This window comes from Ranitomeya variabilis, chromosome 6 (genome assembly GCF_051348905.1).
Source record: "Ranitomeya variabilis isolate aRanVar5 chromosome 6, aRanVar5.hap1, whole genome shotgun sequence".
Taxonomy (NCBI): domain Eukaryota; kingdom Metazoa; phylum Chordata; class Amphibia; order Anura; family Dendrobatidae; genus Ranitomeya; species Ranitomeya variabilis.
Genome location: NC_135237.1, coordinates 202,207,164 through 202,222,085, shown reverse-complemented (window position 1 = coordinate 202,222,085; position 14,922 = coordinate 202,207,164). Strand labels below are relative to the sequence as shown.

The 14,922-nt window shown below is 44.0% G+C and overlaps 2 protein-coding genes across 2 annotated transcripts in view; one reads left to right on the top strand and one right to left on the bottom strand.

Annotated features, from left to right (window-relative positions):
- ADCY1 (adenylate cyclase 1) overlaps positions 1 to 14,922 on the top strand; it is an 839,277-nt gene that overhangs the window by 643,661 nt on the left and 180,694 nt on the right. The gene's annotated exons all lie outside the window — the stretch shown is intronic.
- Positions 5,370 to 10,714, bottom strand: LOC143782200 (uncharacterized). Its single transcript, XM_077269395.1, has 2 exons — positions 9,970 to 10,714; positions 5,370 to 9,273 (listed from the first exon to the last, which is right to left on the bottom strand). Exon 2 carries the CDS (start codon positions 9,144 to 9,146, stop codon positions 7,317 to 7,319), a length of 1,830 nt encoding a protein of 609 aa, XP_077125510.1. The 5' UTR covers positions 9,147 to 9,273; positions 9,970 to 10,714; the 3' UTR covers positions 5,370 to 7,316.

The following is a 14,922-nucleotide window of genomic DNA, read 5'->3' as shown; positions in this document are numbered from 1 at the left end:
CTGTTTGGGCGCATGACAGAGCTTGGAAGAGAAGGAGCGCTATTTGACTTTTCAATGCAAAATTGACTGGAATTGAGATGGGACGCCATGTTGCGTTTGGAGAGCCCCTGATGTGCCTAAACATTGAAACCCCCCACAAGTGACACCATTTTGGAAAGTAGACCCCTTAAGGAACTTATCTAGATGTGTGGTGAGCAATTTGACCCAACAAGTGCTTCACAGAAGTTTATAATGCAGAGCCGTAAAAATAAAAAATCATATTTTTTCACAAAAATGATCTTTTCGCCCTCAATTTTTTATTTTACCAAGGGTAAGAGAAGAAATTGGACCCCAAAAGTTGTTGTGCAATTTGTCCTGAGTACGCTGATACCTAATATATGTGGGTGTAAACCACTGTTTGGGCGCATGGCAGAGCTCGGAAGGGAAGGAGCGCCATTTGACTTTTCAATGCAAAATTTACTGGAATTGAGATGGGACGCCATTTTGCATTTGGAGAGCCCCTGATGTGCCTAAACATTGAAACCCCCAAAATTGACACCATTTTGGAAAGTAGACCCTTTAAGGAACTTATCTAGATATGTGGTGAGCACTTTGACCCAACAAGTGCTTCACAGAAGTTTATAATGCAGAGCCGTAAAAATAAAAAATCATATTTTTTCACAAAAATGACCTTTTCACCCCCAATTTTTCATTTTCCCAAGAGTAAGAGAAGAAACTGGACCACAAAAGTTGTTGTGCAATTTGTCCTGAGTACACTGATACCTGATATGTTGGGGTAAACGACTGTTTGGGCACATGGCAGAGCTCGGAAGGGAAGGAGCGCCGTTTGACTTTTCAATGCAAAATTGACTGGAATTGAGATGGGATACCATGTCGCGTTTGGAGAGCCCCTGATGTGCCTAAACATTAAAACCCCCCACAAGTGACACCATTTTGGAAAGTAGACCACCTAAGGAACTTATTTAGATGTGTTTTTAGAGCTTTGAACCCCCAAGTGTTTCACTACAGTTTATAACGCAGAGCCGTGAAAATAAAAATTCTTTTTTTTTTTCACAAAATAGCTTTTTTAGCCACCAGTTTTGTATTTTCACAAGGGTAACAGGATAAATTGGACCCCAAAAGATGTTGTCCAATTTGTCCTGAGTACGCTGATACCCCATATGTGGTGGGGAATCACCATTTGGGCGCATGACAGAGCTCGGAAGGGAAGGAGCACCATTTGGATTGCAGACATAGATGGATTGGTCTGCAGGCGTCACATTGCATTTGCAGAGCCCCTGATGAACCCAAACAGTAGAAACCCCCATAAGTGACCCCATATTGGAAACTAGACCTCCCAAGGAACTTATCTAGATGTGTTGTGAGAACTTTGAACCCCCAAGTGTTTCACTACAGTTTACAACGCAGAGCCGTGAAAATAAAAAATCTTTTTTTCCCACAAAAATGATTTTTAGCCCCCCAAATTTTTATTTTCCCAAGGGTAACAAGGGAACTTGGACCCCAAAAGTTGTTGTCCAATTTGTCTCAAGTACGTTGATACCCCATATATTGGGGTAAACCCCTGTTTGGGCGCACGGGAGAGCTCGGAAGGGAAGCACTGTTTTACTTTTTCAACGCAAAATTGGCTGGAATTGAGATCGGACGCCATGTCGTGTTTGGAGAGCTCCTGATGTGCCTAAATAGTGGAAACTCCCCATTTCTAACTGAAACCCTAATCCAAACACACTCCTAACCCTAATCCCAATGGTAACCCTAACGACACCCCTAACCCTGACACACCCCTAACTCTAATCCCAACCCTAATCCCAACCGTAAATGTAATCCAAACCCTAACCCTAACTTTAGCCCCAACCCTAACCCTAACTTTAGCCCCAACCCTAACCCTAACTTAAGCCCTAACCCTAACTTCAGCTCCAACCCTAACTCTAACTTTAGCTCCCACCCTAGCCCCAACCCTAACCCTAGCCCCAACCCTAACCCTAGCCCTAACCCCAGCCCTAACCCTAACCCTAGCCCTAACCCTATCTCTAGCCCTAGCCATAACCCTAGCCCTAACCCTAGCCCTAGCCCTAACCCTAGCCCTAACCCTAACTCTAGCCCCAACCCTAACCCTAACCCTAGCCCTAACCCTAGCCCTAATCCTAATGGGAAATTGGAAATAAATACTTTTTTTAATTTTATTATTTTTCCATAACTAAGGGGGTGATGAAGGGTGGTTTGATTTACTTTTATAGCGTTTTTATAGCAGATTTTTTTGATTGGCAGCTGTCACACACTAAAAGACGCTTTTTATAGCAAAAAAGTTTTTGCATCTCCACATTTTGAGATCTATAATTTTTCCATATTTTGGTCCACAGAGTCATGTGAGGTCTTGTTTTTTGCAGGCTGAGTTGATGTTTTTATTGGTAACATTTTCGGGCATGTGACATTTTTTGATCGCTTATGATTCCGATTTTTGTGAGGCAGAAAGACCAAAAACCAGCTATTCATGAATTTCTTTTGGGGGGGCGTTTATACCGTTCCACATTTGGTATAATTGATAAAGCAGTTTTGTTCTTCGGGTCAGTACGATTACAGCGATACCTCATTTATATAATTTTTTTATGTTTTGGCGCTTTTATACGATAAAAACTATTTTATAGAAAAAATAATTATTTTGGCATCGCTTTATTCTGAAAACTATAACTTTTTATGTTTTTGCTGATGATGATGTATGGCAGCTCATTTTTTTGCGGGACAAGATGACGTTTTCAGCGGTATCATGTATATTCATATCGGTCTTTTTGATCGCGTGTTATTCCACTTTTTGTTCGGCAGTATGATAATAAAGCATTGTTTTCTGCCTCGTTTTTTTTTTTTTTTTTTTTTTTTTACGGTGTTCACTGAAGGGGTTAACTGGTGTGACAGTTTTATAGGTTGGGTTGTTACAGACGTGGCGATACTAAATATGTGTACTTTTATTGTTTTTTTTATTTAGATAAAGAAATGTATTTATTGGAATAATATTTTTTTTTTCTTTATTTAGGAATTTTTTTTTTTTTTTACACATGTGGAATTTTTTTTTTAAACTTTTTTACTTTGTCCCAGGGGGGGACATCACAGATCGCTGATCTGACAGTTTGCACAGCACTCTGTCAGATCACCGATCTGACTTCCAGCGCTGCAGGCTTACCAGCGCCTGCACTGAGCAGGCGCTTGGTAAGCCACTTCCCTGCAGGTCCCGGATGCAGCCCTGCGGCCATTTTGGATCCGGGGACTGCAGGGAGAGGAGGTAAGAGACGATCGGAGCAATGCGATCACATCGCGTTGCTCCGAGGGTCTCAGGGAAGCCCGCAGGGAGCCCCCTCCCTGCGCGATGCTTCCCTATTCCGCCGGAACACTGCGATCATGTTTGATCGCGGTGTGTCGGGTGTTAATGTGCCGGGGGCGGTCCGTGACCGCTCCTGGCACATAGTGCCAGATGTCAGCTGCGATAGTCAGCTGACACCCGGCCACGATCGGCCGCGCTCCCCCCGTGAGCGCGGCCGATCGCATATGACATACTATTCGGTCGGTGGGAATTAAGGCCCACCCCATCTCGACGGGATAGTACGTCACATGGGATTAAGGGCTTAAAGTACACCATTGGTCCATCAACTGTGAAAAATGGTGTTAAAGTGTTACTTTCGTTTTGGTAATAGCACACTTTGACATCATCATGAAGAAGATTCTTCTGTTTCAGCCTAGATGCAAGAAGTTCAGCTTTATCTTTTGACAATGAAAGGTCTCTGATGAGATAATTTAACCCCTTCATGACCGTGGGATTTTTTGTTTTTCCGTGTTCGTTTTTCACTCCCCTCCTTCCCAGAGCCATAACTTTTTTATTTTTCCGTCAATTTGGCCATGTGAGGGCTTATTTTTTGCGGGACGACTTGTTCTTTTGAATGACATCATTGGTTTTACCATGTCGTGTACTAAAAAATAGGAAAAAAATTCCAAGTGCGGTGAAATTGTAAAAAAGTGCAATCCCACACTTGTTTTTTGCTTGGCTTTTTTGCTAGGTTCACTAAATGCTAAAACTGATCTGCCATTATGATTATCGAGGTCATTATGAGTTCATAGACACCTAACATGACTAGGTTTTTTTTTACCTAAGTGGTGAAAAAAAATTCCAAACTTTGCTAAAAAAAAAAAAAAAATTGCGCCATTTTCCGATACTCGTAGCGTCTCCATTTTTCGTGATCTGGGGTCAGGTGAGGGCTTATTTTTTGCGTGCCGAACTGGCGTTTTTAATGATTCCAATTCGGGGCAGATACGTTCTTTTGATCGCCCGTTATTGCATTTTAATGCAATGTCGTGGCGACCAAAAAAACGTAATTCTGGCGTTTCGATTTTTTTCTCGTTACGCCGTTTAGCGATCAGGTTAATGCTTTTTTTTATTCATAGATCGGGCGATTCTGAACACGTCGATACCAAATATGTGTAGATTTGATTTTTTTATTGATTTATTTTGAATCGGGCGAAAGGGGGGTGATTTAAACTTTTATATTTTTTTATTTTTTTCACCTTTTTTTTAAACTTTTGCCATGCTTCAATAGCCTCCATGGGAGGCTAGAAGCAGGCACAGCACGATCGCCTCTGCTACATAGCAGCGATCTGCTGTTCGCTGCTATGTAGTAGAAAATCAGGTGTGTTGTGAGCGCCGACCACAGGGTGGTGCTCACAGCTCCGGCGATCAGTAACCATAGAGGTCTCAAGGACCTCTATGGTTACAATGGAGAAGCATCGCCGACCTCCAATCATGTGACGGGGGTCGGCGATGCCGTCATTTCCGGCCGCCCGGCCGGATGCGGTAGTTAAATGCTGCTGTCTGCGTTTGTCAGCGGCATTTAACTAGTTAATAGCGGCGGATGAATCGCGATTTCACCCGCCGCTATTGCGGGCACATGTCAGCTGTTCAAAACAGCTGACATGTCCCGGCTTTGATGCGGGCTCAACGCGGAGCCCTGCATCAAAGCAGGGGAGCTGACATCGGACGTAGGGTTGAGCGAAACGGGTCGGCCATTTTCAGAAGTCGCTGACTTTTGGCAAAGTCGGGATTCATGAAACCCGACCCGACCCCTGTGTGGGGTCGGCCATGAGGTCGGCGATCTTCTGAATCTGGTATCGGAATTCCGATACCGAGTTCCGATATGTTTGCGATATCGGAAATCGGTATCGGAATCCACATTTAAGTGTAAAATAAAGAATTAAAATAAAAAATATTGATATACTCACCTCTCCGACGCAGCCTGGACATCGCCGCTGGTAACCGGTGTCGGGACCACACTCAGTCGGAGCAGCCTTTGGAAGTGGGGAATCACCAGAAATAATACACAAGACACGTCTCGTATAGTATATCACTGGGAAGTCTCTGAAGCACGCCTGCCTTCAAGGTGCTATCCCCTCTTTATATAGTTGTACAGGTAGTTTCAGTGGTTATACAAGTTTTGCTTGTTTAAACAAAGAGAGAAAAGAGAAGACAAAAAAAACAGTTTCGGCTATGTGATAGTTTCACAACAAACAAAACAGTACAGTTTCGCCTAAGTGGCAGTTTCACAAACAAAAAATAGGATTTCACACTATAGCTAAAATGTCCTTGAATGGACAGGTCAATATTGATCACAAATTCTTTTTGGTTCATTGAGGTAACCATTTTTGTTCCGCTCTTCACAATCCCCCCTTTGACATATTCCATTCAAAACCTTGTCATATAGACGATTATTTTAGTCATTCTTTTTGTGATATTACAAAAAAAAACTTTATATTCTCGCATCCATTACACAAAATTTATTTGTGCATACCGAGATACCCTTGAGTACAACCTTGAATAATACATATATAATTACAATAACTATAACTGTATGTATTAGGCTTTGCATAATCCCGGTAACCCACCCACCGATCCCCCTGAACCAATTGGCCGGGTTAAGAAAAGAAAAGGTATCTGACCACCAGCTATCCTTATTTTGGTCATTGTCTTTGTCATACTGATCCCTGAGTCGTTGTACGTCTTCTAATTTAAATCTCATACTCATAGTACTATTCGGGTCTATATAATGACAGCAGGTGGGTCCGATGATTTGACACATACCCCCTTGTGAGGCAGTTAGGTAATCCAATACCAGGGTATGTTGGTTAGTGACTATTATAAGCTGATTCTGTACAGCTATACTAGTATTTAATATGTCCAATATATCCCAAATCTGGTCATCTAGATAATCCGTGGCTCTAACTAATTTATCCCACATCTGTGTTAACATAGGATAAATAAAAAATGGTACTAGCAATTTTGTTGGGAATTCCCATTTGTACTATATGTGGCCTCCCCGAGGGACGTGGTGAGTTATCTGCAGCTCTTTTATACAGTGTGTGCTTGGGCACGGCTTGCATATTCACTTGTTTGTTCGAAATTATGAAAGTAGCCGGGGTTAGGCGTCCTAATGTACAAGTACCCTTTATACCTACGGGAAGCCATTTATATGCTCCTTCTCCGCATATCCAAAATGTACCCTCAGGCAGATCCCACAAAGCTGAGTGCTGCAATACCAATCTGTGAGCCAAATCCACAAAACTAGATACATTCTGAAGCATACACCAAGAGGGTTTTTGTCCCAAGGGGCTACAGTACCCGGCTGCGGGATTCCCACATACATGCATTCCGTTGACATACTCATCGGATTCATTACAAACCAGGTTCCCCGGCTTACTTGTACAACTGTTTGCGTCACCTTGGGGGAACAACTCGGAATGTTCCCATTTTCTATTATGTATGTACCTTTCCAATACTGTAGGTTTGAAAGCATCAGAGGAAGGGGTGGTTGTACTGAAACTGAGCTGTAGATTTTCAGTGGGGACCTGTCCTAAATCAGTTAATCCAGTCTTATTCCTAGGTACCCATGCTCCTCCTCTGAGTGCTAAATATTGTAAGTTGCCTATTTTTCCTGTAAGATTGCCCTGCCACCAAGGAAATTCTACCCATCCCACAACTGGTATGGCGATTGTAGTATTCCATAGTCTAGTATTGCCAGGTTGGTTGTTGGCCAGGTTGTCTGAACAATTAGGCCAAGCGAATATTTCTTCAGCTGACACGGGAACTGCTAGAAAAGGTATACTTGTGGCTGATACTGGTGAATGGGTACAGATCAAACAATCTGCCAGGGGTTGCGTATTATTTAACAAATCATGCACTAATTTTCTATGATGTTGTACGAATCTATTGTTCAAAGGGGCTAGAGAATTCAATCTTTCCCATGCCTCCGTTGAGGTTAACATTATTAACATCAATATCATGAGTCTTATACTGCTTTTTTGCAATGGCTTGCATGTATCCATGATGCCTTTCCTTCAAGCTTGACTGCTGTTGGAGTTGTTAACAGGACTTGGAAAGGTCCGTCAAATCTCGGTTCCAGAGTCTTTCTGGTGTGTCTTTTCACGTAGATTTGATCACCAGGTTCCAACTTGTGGCCTCCTTCGAGATTTTCTGGATCTGGAAGGGAAGCAAAAACTTGCGAATGCACTTTAGTTAAACGTTTTTGTAATTCTTGTACATAAGCAGTTAAAGTCTCAGTATTCAACATCAGTTGTTGTGGAAAATAACAACCCAAATTTGCTGCTCTACCAAAAAGAATCTCATGTGGTGACAGCTTAGCCTTCCCCCTTGGGGCATTTCGGATGGAATACAGGGCAAGTGGTAGACACTCGGTCCAAGGCTTTCCTGTTTCTGCCATGGCCTTCTGGATTTTTAATTTTATTGTTCCATTTAATCTTTCCACTTTACCTGAACTCTGTGGGTGATACGGAGTGTGAAACTGGTTTTCTACTCCCAACATTTTCATAACATTCTGGAATATTTCTCCAGTAAAATGGGTACCCCTATCTGACTCGATCACCTCAGGCATGCCGTAACGGGGTATCAGTTCATGTGCTATTTTAATGGCAGTAGTTTTTGCTGAGGCTTTACGAACTGGATAAGCCTCTGGCCACCCTGAGAACATGTCCACACACACAAGCACATATTCGTATCCATTGTACCTAGGAAGCTGGATGTAGTCGATCTGGAGTCTTTGAAAGGGATACAGCGGTCTTACATGATGCTTGGTTGGGGTTTTAATGGTCTGACCTGGATTGTGTGCCAGGCATATAGCGCATGCAGCACACATGTTCCGAGCGAAATTACCAAAGCCTGGAGCCAACCACCTTTCTTTTACCTTGAGCGTCATACCGTTTGCCGATACATGCGTAGGTAGGTGGAGGTCACTCGCCACTGCGGGGTACCAGGCTCTGGGTAAACACAACAAAGTTCCTTTTTTCCATAATCCTTGCTGATCTTCTGCCCCTTTTTTCTGCCACTGCCCTCGTTCTTCGTCGTCTACCTGTTTCTGAGCTTCCTTCAATCTCTCCTCATCATCTTCAGAGCTATCTAGTGTGTGGGCATGATGTAAGGGTTTACGTGCTGCCTGTTTTGCTGCTTTGTCGGCTTTATCGTTACCCCTGGCTTCCTCGGTGTTGAGTCTCACATGTGCAGCTACCTTTATCACCGCTATTTCTTTAGTTTCTTGTGCTGCCTCCAGAATCTGTCTAATGAGGGAGGCATGTTTAACAGGTTGGCCTGAAGCAGTCATATAACCTCTGGCTCTCCATATTACGCCAAAATCGAAAATAATGCCATGTGCATATCTAGAATCAGTGTATATGTTTGCTGTCTGATCTTTGGCTATTTTTAGAGCTTCAACTAATGCCGTAAGTTCTGCTTCTTGTGCAGACTGATTAGCAGGGAGAGGTTCTGCTTTCAGCACTTCATGCTGAGTTACTACCGCATAACCTGTATGAAATTGTCCATTCATATCTGCATATCTACTGCCATCTATGAAAAGTTCAAATGTAGCATTACAGAGTGGCTTGTCACGTACATTACGTAAGCCCTGAGTCTCTTGTTCCATTAATTGTACACAATCATGCATTGACTCTGATGGGTCAAAGGAGTTGGAGAGTGCAGTTTCCTCAGGTATGGTACCCCCCTCAGACTCTAAAGGGAGCAAAGACGCGAGATTAAGAGTCTGAACCCTGGCAAAGGAAATGTTGGGCGGCAGTAGTAGGGAACATTGGAGACGGAGGTGTCTGGCCATTGAAATATGTTTAGGTTGGACCTGGTTAAGAATGCCATGTACATCATGAGTGGTCTGAACTAGAAGTGGGTGATCAAGAACAATCTCAGAAGCTTTATCTAATAACAGTGAAATTGCGGCTACTACTCTTAAGGTACCGTCACACTAAGCAACGTCGCCAGCGATCTGTGACGTTGCAGCGTCCTAGGGAGCGATATCGCTGTATTTGACACGCAGCAGCGATCAGAATCCCGCTGTGAAATTGCTGGTCGCTGCTAGAAGGTCTGCACATTATTTGGTCGCTAGGTCGCCGTGTATCGCCGTGTTTGACAGCAAAAGCAACCATACCAGCGATATTTTACACTGGTAACCAGGGTAAACATCGGGTTACTAAGCGCAGGGCCGCGCTTAGTAACCCGATGTTTACCCTGGTTACCAGCGTAAAATGTAAAAAAAAACAAACACTACATACTCACATGCTTCCCCCGGCGTCCGCTTCCCACACTGACTGAGCGCCGCAAATTGAAAGTGAAAGCACAGCACAGCGGTGACGTCACCGCTGTGCCCTGCTACTGCCGGCGCTCAGTCATTACAGGAAGCGGACGCCGGGGGACGCATGTAAGTATGTACTTACATTTTACGCTGGTAACCAGGGTAAACATCGGGTTACTAAGCGCGGCCCTGCGCTTAGCAACCCGATGTTTACCCTGGTTACCCGGGGACCTCGGCATCGTTGGTCGCTGGAGAGCGGTCTGTGTGACAGCTCTCCAGCGACCACACAGCGACGCTGCAGCGATCGGCATCGCTGTCGCTATCGCTGCAGCGTCGCTTAGTGTGACGGTACCTTTACACAAGAAGGTACGGCTCTAGCTACAGGGTCCAGATGAGCTGATATGTATGCCACAGGTCTCTGTTTGTTTCCATGTTTTTGTGTGAGCACCCCTGTAGCATGTGAGGATATCTCAGCTGCCATCAATTGAAAAGGTTTAGTGTAGTCTGGGAGTCCCAAAGCCGGAGCTGATACCAGTGCTGTTTTCAAAGAGGAAAATTACTGTTTAGCCTCTTCACTGAGTGAATATGGCGTGTTGGCAATACAGTCATATAAAGACTGCATGAGTTGACTTGCATGTATGATCCACTGTCTACAGTGTGAAACAATACCCTTTATCTAATCTAAGATGCACAGGAAAACAAACAAACAAAGTCAGTTTTACAGCTGAACTTCAAAGCTTAGGTGAACACACACCTCCCTACCTATCTTAGTTCAAGCAACAAATCAGAGCATCCATGGATGTGACTCTATTATCCTGTTATCTGTGTTACTCTTATCATTATGAATTCTATGGAAACCTGGAGTTAAAAACCACAGGGGGTCTGATAGAAAACAGCAAAAAAAAAAAAAAAATCAAAAACCAACAACTAACAATTCCTATTATCATTGCAATCACATTGCACCTCAGATAAGGCCCTTCTGCCTCCTGTCTAAACCACACTGGTCTAACAATTCATTTCAATAACAAAAGAGCAAACTTAGCAAATAGAAGAAGAATAAAAGGAGCTAAAACAAAACAAACAATGAAAGACCAGAGACCAGATAGAAACTCTATTGTTGTGAAATTGGATTTTGGGCTCCCCCGGTGGCCACTGGTGGAATTGAACTGGTGTGCATCATCCCCTCTGTTCACCTGTTCCCATCAGGATGTGGGAGTCGCTATTTAGCCTTGCTCCTCTGTCACTTCCATGCCGGTCAACATTGTAATCAGAAGCCTTTCTGTGCATGTTCCTGCTGCTAGACAACTTCCAGCTTAGTTGGACTTTAGTCCTCGTTTGTTTTTGCATTTTGTTCCAGTTCACAGCTGTAGTTTCGTTTCTGTGTCTGGAAAGCTCTTGTGATCTGAAATTGCCACTCTGATGTTATGAGTTAATACTAGAGTCTTAAAGTAATTTCAGGATGGTATTTTGATAGGGTTTTCAGCTGACCATGAAAGTGCCCTTTCTGTCTTCCTGCTATCTAGTAAGCGGACCTCAATTTTGCTAAACCTATTTTCATACTACATTTGTCATTTCATCTAAAATCACCGCCAATATATGTGGGGGCCTCTGTCTGCCTTTCGGGGAAATTTCTCTAGAGGTGAGCCAGGACTATATTTTCCTCTGCCAGGATTAGTTAGTCCTCCGGCCGGCGCTGGGCGTCTAGGGATAAAACGTAGGCAAACGCTACCCGGCTACTGTTAGTTGTGCGGCAGGTTTAGTTCATGGTCAGTTTAGTTTCCATCCTTCCAAGAGCTAGTTCTTATGTTTGCTGGGCTATGTTCTCTTGCCATTGAGAACCATAACAGTTTGACCGGCCACAAAAGGGTTAAATTAATTGACAGAGAAAGGAGAGAAAAGAGAAGTCTGCTGAAGATTTTTTTTTTTTTTTTTTTTCCCCTTCAGTTCTGAGTGTGCTTGTAATTGAATCTCTTGCAAGTCTGCCTATATTGCAGCCTTTCTCTCTCTCTCTTCTTCTAATCCTGGAATGGCTCTGTGTTCACCTGTTTAAAATGGATATTCAGAGTTTAGCTGCAGGTTTGAATAATCTCACCACGAAAGTTCAAAATTTACAAGATTTTGTTATTCATGTTCCTATATCTGAACCTAGAATTCCTTTGCCTGAATTTTTCTCAGGGAATAGATCTTGCTTTCAAAATTTCAAAAATAATTGCAAGTTGTTTTTGTCCCTGAAATCTCGCTCTGCTGGAGATCCTGCTCAGCAGGTCAGGATTGTGATTTCCTTGCTCCGGGGCGACCCTCAGGATTGGGCTTTTGCATTGGCTCCAGGGGATCCTGCGTTGCTCAATGTGGATGCGTTTTTTCTGGCCTTGGGGTTGCTTTATGAGGAACCCCAGTCAGAACTTCAGGCGGAAAAGGCCTTGATGTCCCTATCTCAGGGGCAAGACGAAGCTGAAATATACTGCCAGAAATTTCGTAAATGGGCTGTGCTTACTCAGTGGAATGAGTGCGCCCTGGCGGCGAATTTCAGAGAGGGTCTCTCTGATGCCATTAAGGATGTTATGGTGGGGTTCCCTGTGCCTGCGGGTCTGAATGAGTCCATGACAATGGCTATCCAGATCGATAGGCGTCTGCGGGAGCGCAAACCTGTGCACCATTTGGCGGTGTCTACTGAGAAGACGCCAGAGAATATGCAATGTGATAGAATTCTGTCCAGAAGTGAACGGCAGAATTTTAGACGAAAAAATGGGTTGTGCTTCTATTGCGGTGATTCAACTCACGTTATATCAGCATGCTCTAAGCGTACTAAGAAGCTTGATAAGTCTGTTTCAATTGGCACTTTACAGTCTAAGTTTATTCTATCTGTGACCCTGATTTGTTCTTTATCATCTATTACCGCGGATGCCTATGTCGACTCTGGCGCCGCTTTGAGTCTTATGGATTGGTCCTTTGCCAAACGCTGTGGGTATGATTTGGAGCCTCTTGAAACTCCTATACCCCTGAAGGGGATTGACTCCACCCCATTGGCTAGCAATAAACCACAATACTGGACACAAGTAACTATGCGGATTAATCCGGATCACCAGGAGATTATTCGCTTTCTTGTGCTGTATAACCTACATGATGTGTTGGTGCTTGGATTGCCATGGCTGCAATCTCATAACCCAGTCCTTGACTGGAAAGCTATGTCTGTGTTAAGCTGGGGATGTAAGGGGACGCATGGGGACGTACCTGTGGTTTCCATTTCATCATCTATTCCCTCTGAGATTCCTGAATTCTTGACTGAATATCGTGACGTTTTTGAAGAACCTAAGCTTGGTTCATTACCTCTGCACCGGGAGTGCGATTGTGCCATAGATTTGATTGCGGGTAGTAAATACCCTAAGGGTCGTTTGTTTAATCTGTCTGTGCCTGAACATGCTGCTATGCGAGAATATATAAAGGAGTCCTTGGAAAAGGGACATATTCGTCCTTCATCATCTCCCTTAGGAGCCGGTTTTTTCTTTGTGGCTAAGAAAGATGGCTCTTTGAGGCCGTGTATTGATTATCGGCTTTTGAATAAAATCACGGTTAAATATCAATATCCGTTGCCACTGCTGACTGATTTGTTTGCTCGCATAAAGGGGGCCAAGTGGTTCTCTAAGATAGATCTCCGTGGGGCGTATAATTTGGTGCGAATTAAGCAGGGGGATGAGTGGAAAACCGCATTTAATACGCCCGAGGGCCACTTTGAGTATTTGGTGATGCCTTTTGGTCTTTCAAATGCCCCTTCAGTCTTTCAGTCCTTTATGCATGACATTTTCCGTGATTATTTGGATAAATTTATGATTGTGTATCTGGATGATATTTTGATTTTTTCGGATGACTGGGACTCTCATGTCCAGCAGGTCAGGAGGGTTTTTCAGGTTTTGCGGTCCAATTCCTTGTGTGTGAAGGGTTCTAAGTGCGTTTTTGGGGTTCAAAAGATTTCCTTTTTGGGATATATTTTTTCCCCCTCTTCCATCGAGATGGATCCTGTCAAGGTTCAGGCTATTTGTGATTGGACGCAACCCTCTTCTCTTAAGAGTCTTCAGAAATTTTTGGGCTTTGCTAACTTTTATCGTCGATTTATTGCTGGTTTTTCTGATGTTGTTAAACCATTGACTGATTTGACTAAGAAGGGTGCTGATGTTGATGATTGGTCCCCTGCTGCTGTGGAGGCCTTTCGGGAGCTTAAGCGCCGCTTTTCTTCCGCCCCTGTGTTGCGTCAGCCTGATGTTGCTCTTCCTTTTCAGGTTGAGGTCGACGCTTCTGAAATCGGAGCTGGGGCGGTTTTGTCGCAGAGAAGTTCCGATTGCTCCGTGATGAGACCTTGTGCTTTTTTCTCGCGTAAATTTTCGCCCGCCGAGCGGAATTATGAGGTTGGGAATCGGGAGCTTTTGGCCATGAAGTGGGCTTTTGAGGAGTGGGGTCATTGGCTTGAGGGGGCTAGACATCAGGTGGTTGTATTGACTGACCACAAAAATTTAATTTATCTTGAGTCCGCCAGACGCCTGAATCCTAGACAGGCGCGCTGGTCGTTGTTTTTCTCTCGGTTTAATTTTGTGGTGTCCTACCTGCCGGGTTCTAAGAATGTTAAGGCGGATGCCCTTTCTAGGAGTTTTGAGCCTGACTCCCCTGGTAATTCTGAACCTACAGGTATCCTTAAGGATGGAGTGATATTGTCTGCCGTTTCTCCAGACCTGCGGCGGGCCTTGCAGGAGTTTCAGGCGGATAGACCTGATCGTTGCCCACCTGGTAGACTGTTTGTTCCTGATGATTGGACCAGTAAAGTCATTTCTGAGGTTCATTCTTCTGCGTTGGCAGGTCATCCTGGAATCTTTGGTACCAGGGATTTGGTGGCAAGGTCTTTCTGGTGGCCTTCCCTGTCTCGAGATGTGCGAGGCTTCGTGCAGTCTTGTGACGTTTGTGCTCGGGCCAAGCCTTGTTGTTCTCGGGCTAGTGGATTGTTGTTGCCCTTGCCTATTCCGAAGAGGCCCTGGACGCACATCTCGATGGATTTTATTTCGGATCTTCCTGTTTCTCAGAAGATGTCTGTCATTTGGGTGGTGTGTGATCGTTTCTCTAAGATGGTCCATTTGGTTCCCCTGCCTAAGTTGCCTTCTTCTTCCGAGTTGGTTCCTCTGTTTTTTCAAAATGTGGTCCGTTTGCATGGTATTCCGGAGAATATCGTTTCTGACAGAGGTACCCAATTCGTGTCTAGATTTTGGCGAGCATTCTGTGCTAGGATGGGCATAGATTTGTCTTTCTCGTCTGCTTTTCATCC